Source organism: Apium graveolens, chromosome 6, assembly GCF_009905375.1.
Source record: "Apium graveolens cultivar Ventura chromosome 6, ASM990537v1, whole genome shotgun sequence".
In the NCBI taxonomy this organism is placed as follows: Eukaryota; Viridiplantae; Streptophyta; class Magnoliopsida; order Apiales; family Apiaceae; genus Apium; species Apium graveolens.
In genome coordinates, this window is record NC_133652.1 from 304,790,693 (window position 1) to 304,795,867 (window position 5,175).

Consider the following 5,175-nt stretch of genomic DNA (forward strand, 5'->3'; position numbering starts at 1 on the left):
CCATGGAAATATTTTCCCACTTCCATTCTGCAATCTTCAATGGTTGAATCAACCCACTTGGTTTCTGATGTTCTGTTTTCACTCTTTGGCATATGTCGTATTTTGAAATCCATTCTGCAATTTCTCTTTTCATGTTCGGCCACCAAAAACTCTTTTTCAAATCATGGTATATTTTGGTACTTCCCAGATGAATTAAAAATCTTGAGTTGTGTGCTTCTTGCAAAATATCCTTTTTCAATTCAGCAACATTTGGAATCCAAATTCTTGTCGAAAATCTCAACACACCTTGTTCATCTTTTTGTGTACATATCTCTTCTCCTGTCAACTGATTATTCTCTTGAGTCATTACTTCATCTTGGCATTTTTTTATCCTCTCTAGTAGTGTTGGTTGAAAAGTAATGGCACAACACATTTTTTCCGCTCCTCCATGATCACAAAGCTCTAATTGCAATTTTTCAACTTCATCAGATAATTCCTTCGGCATTGTTATCATACTTAGCTTTTCCTTCCTACTCAAAGTGTCTGCTACCACGTTGGCCTTTCCTGGATGATATTATATTGAACAATCGTAGTCTTTGATCAATTCCAACCATCGGCGTTGTCTCATATTTAGCTCCTTTTGAGTAAAGAGGTACTTCAGACTTTTATGATCTGTATATATCTCGCAATTTTCTCTATATAAGTAGTGTCTCCATAATTTCAAAGCAAACACTATCGCATCTAATTCTAAGTCATGAATCGGGTACTTCTGTTTATGTGGTCTAAGTTCTCTTGAAGCATACGCTATCACCTTCCCATGTTGCATCAATACGCATCCAAGTCCTTTATAAGAGGCATCACTGTATATCACAAAATCTCCCTTATCATCTGGTAATACTAATACCGGAGCAGTTACCAATCTTTTCTTCAATTCTTGAAAACTACTTTCACACTTCTCCGTCCATTCAAACTTCTCATTTTTCCTTGTCAATTTGGTCAGTGGTACGGCAATCTTCGAAAAATCCTTAACAAATCTTCTGTAGTATCCCGCTAGTCCCATAAAATTTCTCACTTCTGTAGGCGTCTTCAGTGCCTCCCAATTCATTATGGCCTCAATCTTTTCAGGATCTACCCTAATTCCCTCACTTCCAACAATGTGTCCAAGAAAACTTACTTTAGTTAACCAAAACTCACATTTCGAGAACTTCGCATACAATCTCTCCTTTCGCAACACTTCCAAAACTATTCTTAGATGCTCCACGTGATCAACTTCTGTCTTTGAATATACTAAAATGTCATCGATGAAAACTATGACAAACTTATCCAAGTACTCCTTGAAGACACGATTCATTAAATCTATGAAAGCATTCGGTGCATTCGTCAACCCAAAAGCCATAACGAGAAATTCGTAATGTCCATAACTTGTTCGAAAAACTGTTTTCGGTATGTCTTCAGACTTAATCTTCAATTGGTGGTATCCCGATCACAGATCAATCTTTTAAAAATAAGAGGCTCCTTTGAGTTGGTCAAACAGATCATCAATCCTAGGCGAAGGGTATCTATTCTTAATCGTCAACTTGTTCAATTCTCGATAATCTATACAAAGTCTCATGCTCCCACCCTTTTTCTTCATAAACAAAATGGGCGCGCCCCATGGTGAAACACTTGGTCTTAAAAATCCCTTGTCAAGTAGTTCTTGTATTTACTTTGTTAATTCCCTCATCTCTGTTGGTGTCATCCTATATGGAGCTTTCGAAACAGGTTTGGTGTCGGGTGCAAGATCTATTGTAAACTTAATTTATCGGTCCAGGGGTAAGCCAGAAAGCTCTTCAGGAAAAACTTCTAGAAAATCTCTTACTACTGAAATGTCTTCCGGATTAGAAACTTCTCTACTCTTATCAATTACATACGCCACATACGCGTCGCATCCTTTCCGAATCAACTTCTTTGCTTGCATCGAGGTGAGAAATGTCTGAGTTTGCCTTTGGCCCTTGAATGCCACTTTCTTACCTTGAGGTGTACTTAATACTACCCATTTATCCTTACAGTCTATTTGAGCACTGAAACTTGTCATCCAATCCATCCCTAAGATCACGTCAAATTCACCTAATTAAAAAGGAATAAGGTTCGCAAGAAAAACGTGTTCGGCTATCTCTATTGCACAATGAGGGCAAATATAATTTATAGATACTCTATCTTAATTAGCTAAGATAATGGATTAGGGCTCATACATCAATTGGGTTTCACAATTCAACTTATCAACAAAAGACTTCGAAATAAATGATCTGGTGGCTCCCGAATCAATCACTACATTCGCCATATTGTAGATTCCCGTATGTCGCTTATTACAAATCTTACATTTCGGAACTGATCCTTGTGGGGGTTTCTGTCCACCAGTTGACTGAGATCTCGTTTTTTGTGATTTACTCCCAAATTCTTTCTTCTTGAAGTTCCCGGGTCCACTCTCAAATTTAAGCCTTTGATTAGTTCTCTGATTTTGACCCTTGTAACTTGAGCCTTCTTCTCCCATTTCAAATCTTCTTTTCTTGTTGCCTTTTTCCTTTTGATTTTGCTCACTCTCGCCTTCAATTACCATCACCTTCTAAACCACTTCAGCATAAGTAGTCAACTCAAAAGCTGACACGCGACTCCTTAACCAAGGCTTCAATCCATGTTGGAACCTTTTTGCCCTTTTCTCTTTAGAAACAACATACTCTCTCATAAACCTAGAAAGTTCTGTAAACCTCTTCTCATATTCTCCAACTGTCATATTGTCTTGCTTTAACTCAAAGAATTTCATCTCCATTTGTGTTTGCATATAGCGAGGAAAATACTTATCCAAGAACATTCTCTTAAACCTATCCCAAGTAATAACTCCAGCAGCTTCTAAAGCTTTTGTTGTCTCCCACCAATAGTTTGATTTGCCTTTCAGGAAGTAAGTGACATACTCCACTTTCTGATTATCTCGAACATTTGTTAAGGCAAAGGCCTTTTCCATCTCCTTGAGCTAAGCATGAGCTTCTACTGGGTCTTGAGTCCTCTAAATTCTGGGGGTTTTACGGATTGGATTGTTTTGAAAGTAGTGACGTTTTCTGGGGGTGGTTGAGGTGGATGCATTTTTTGAAGAAGTTGTTGTTGTTGGGCTATATATAGTAGCAGTTTGTTGGCGTATCAATTCCATAAGTTGTGCTATATCGGGGTTTTGGTTTTCTCCTTCATTTTCTTGGTTATTTGTAGGTCTTCCTCAGGCTCTCCTAGGTGCCATTTTCTGAAATAAGAGTTATACAGTTTGAGTGGTGCAAAAAAATTTTAAGGTGTTATTTGCATTCATCATGGTATACAGTTTTCAATATAACAATAAAGGTGATGCATGGTGATAAGCAAGAAATTTAAAAGAGCAAATATAGGGATCAAGGAAAGTGCATAACTGAATTTAACATGGTTCAAGTTGAAAGGTATGAATCACAAGGTACAAATACAAATACAGATCCGAATTAAAATAGTACGTGAGTCTAAAAACGGAAACAAATAACAGGGTAAATAAAAGGAGCAGCCTAATCCAAGAAACTAAAGGTCAAGTCCCATAGAACTCGTCCTAAGCCTCCTCCTCGGACTCCCCTTCACGGGTCCTTGCGATGTCGGGGGTAGTGTCCCACGTAGCATCTTGACCACGCTCCCAAGCTCATCCACTATCATTAGCATAGTAATCTGACTGGTCCGGTCGTGATGCACGGGCATCTCCTCCAATCTGGATGTGGCCACCGGGATCAGTGACTCGAGCCTTGAAATGGTTATCGCCTTAGGTCTCTTACCCATCACTTGCTTACTTGCATAGAGCTCTTCAAGACGTTCCATCAGTCTGACATATTTTCCCTGGAGAGTGTCATGATGCAGCCTTAAGTCAGCATAGACTGAAAAAACAATTGTGTCGCTCTGCGGGGTCGAAGATGATGAATGCGCACGTTGCTGTCAAGTAATATATATATACAAAAGTTAGATACGGTTTATTCAAATGTCGCGTGCGTATTAGTACTCCCGATATTATATTATATACTCATATTTAGGGTTGTTCACGAACTGAATCGAGCCGAGTTTTGACAGAATCGAGCCGAGCTTTATTATTTTTTCCGATGAACCGAGCCGAGCCGAGCTTTTCTATCGAACATAAAATGATGTTCGAGCTCGAACTCGTTAACTAACGAGCCGAACATGAGTTTGTTTGCGAAAAAAAATGAGTCGAACCGAGCCGAGCCTTAACCGAGCAGCTCGTTATCAGATTAAAAAAAATCAACTTTTATTGGGCCAACACAACTACCCAGCCCACTTATGAATCCCAGCCCACTTATATGAAAATATCTCCTGATAAAAGAAATCTTAACGCTCATCTTCCCAAATCTCTAAATCAATCTATCATATCTCCTAAATTCCTAAATTTCATTTTGTTCAGTAAGATAAAATCCCTAATCTCTTGTATGTTCCTTTTCTTTTTGTAATTTTCCCGATGAACTTTGTAAGTATATCGTGTGTTGAGTTTTGTATGAATAATTTTATGAATAACTTGTTTTTGGAGACTTGATTTTGGATTCTTGCGGCTTTGATCTCAGTGGGTTTTGTTGTGATATTTATGATGGATTTTAAGCCATTCAATTAAATTAAGACGGTGTTCATCAGCGAATGGATGGGAGGTCAGGGAAAGTTTGTATATGTATATTGTTATGGCTCTGTTTAGCATTATGTTCATATGAATCATTGTTTGTTCTTAATTTCTTCATCACAATTAATAGTAGATCTTCTCCTCTATAATTCTTATAAAAATATTCTGAAAATATTGCCTTTTTTTTTAGTTTTAACGAGCCGAGCTCGAGTCAAACGAGCTCGAGTCGAATTCGAGCCGAGCCCGAGTCGAACATACAAAAGCTCGGCTCGAGCTCATTTTTGTTAACGAACATATTTTTGTGTTCGAGCTCGAGCTCGAGTTCTTGATGAACCAATCTGAACCGAGCTCTTACCGAGCCGAACTCGAGCTTGTTCGCGAACAGCTCGGTTCGTGAACAGCCCAACTCATACTTCCTATAGTCCTAATTGGGTTGTCCAGGGACTCTAAACCTACGCTCTGATACCAAAACTGTCACACCCCAAACCAATCACACACACTAAATAAATGTGAAGCATAATTATATTACAAACTTATTAGTC

At 38.5% G+C, this 5,175-nt stretch overlaps 1 protein-coding gene across 1 annotated transcript; it reads right to left on the bottom strand.

Moving 5' to 3' along the window:
* Positions 1 to 2,581: 2,581 nt before the first annotated feature.
* Positions 2,582 to 2,977, bottom strand: LOC141666379 (uncharacterized). The gene has a single exon (XM_074472367.1). It carries the CDS (start codon positions 2,975 to 2,977, stop codon positions 2,582 to 2,584), a length of 396 nt encoding a protein of 131 aa, XP_074328468.1.
* Positions 2,978 to 5,175: the final 2,198 nt, after the last annotated feature.

What these genes read in the sequence shown, in the direction of transcription:
- LOC141666379 (XM_074472367.1), bottom strand. Translation starts at nt 2,977, where the DNA reads ATGGAAAAGGCCTTTGCCTTAACAAATGTTCGAGATAATCAGAAAGTG.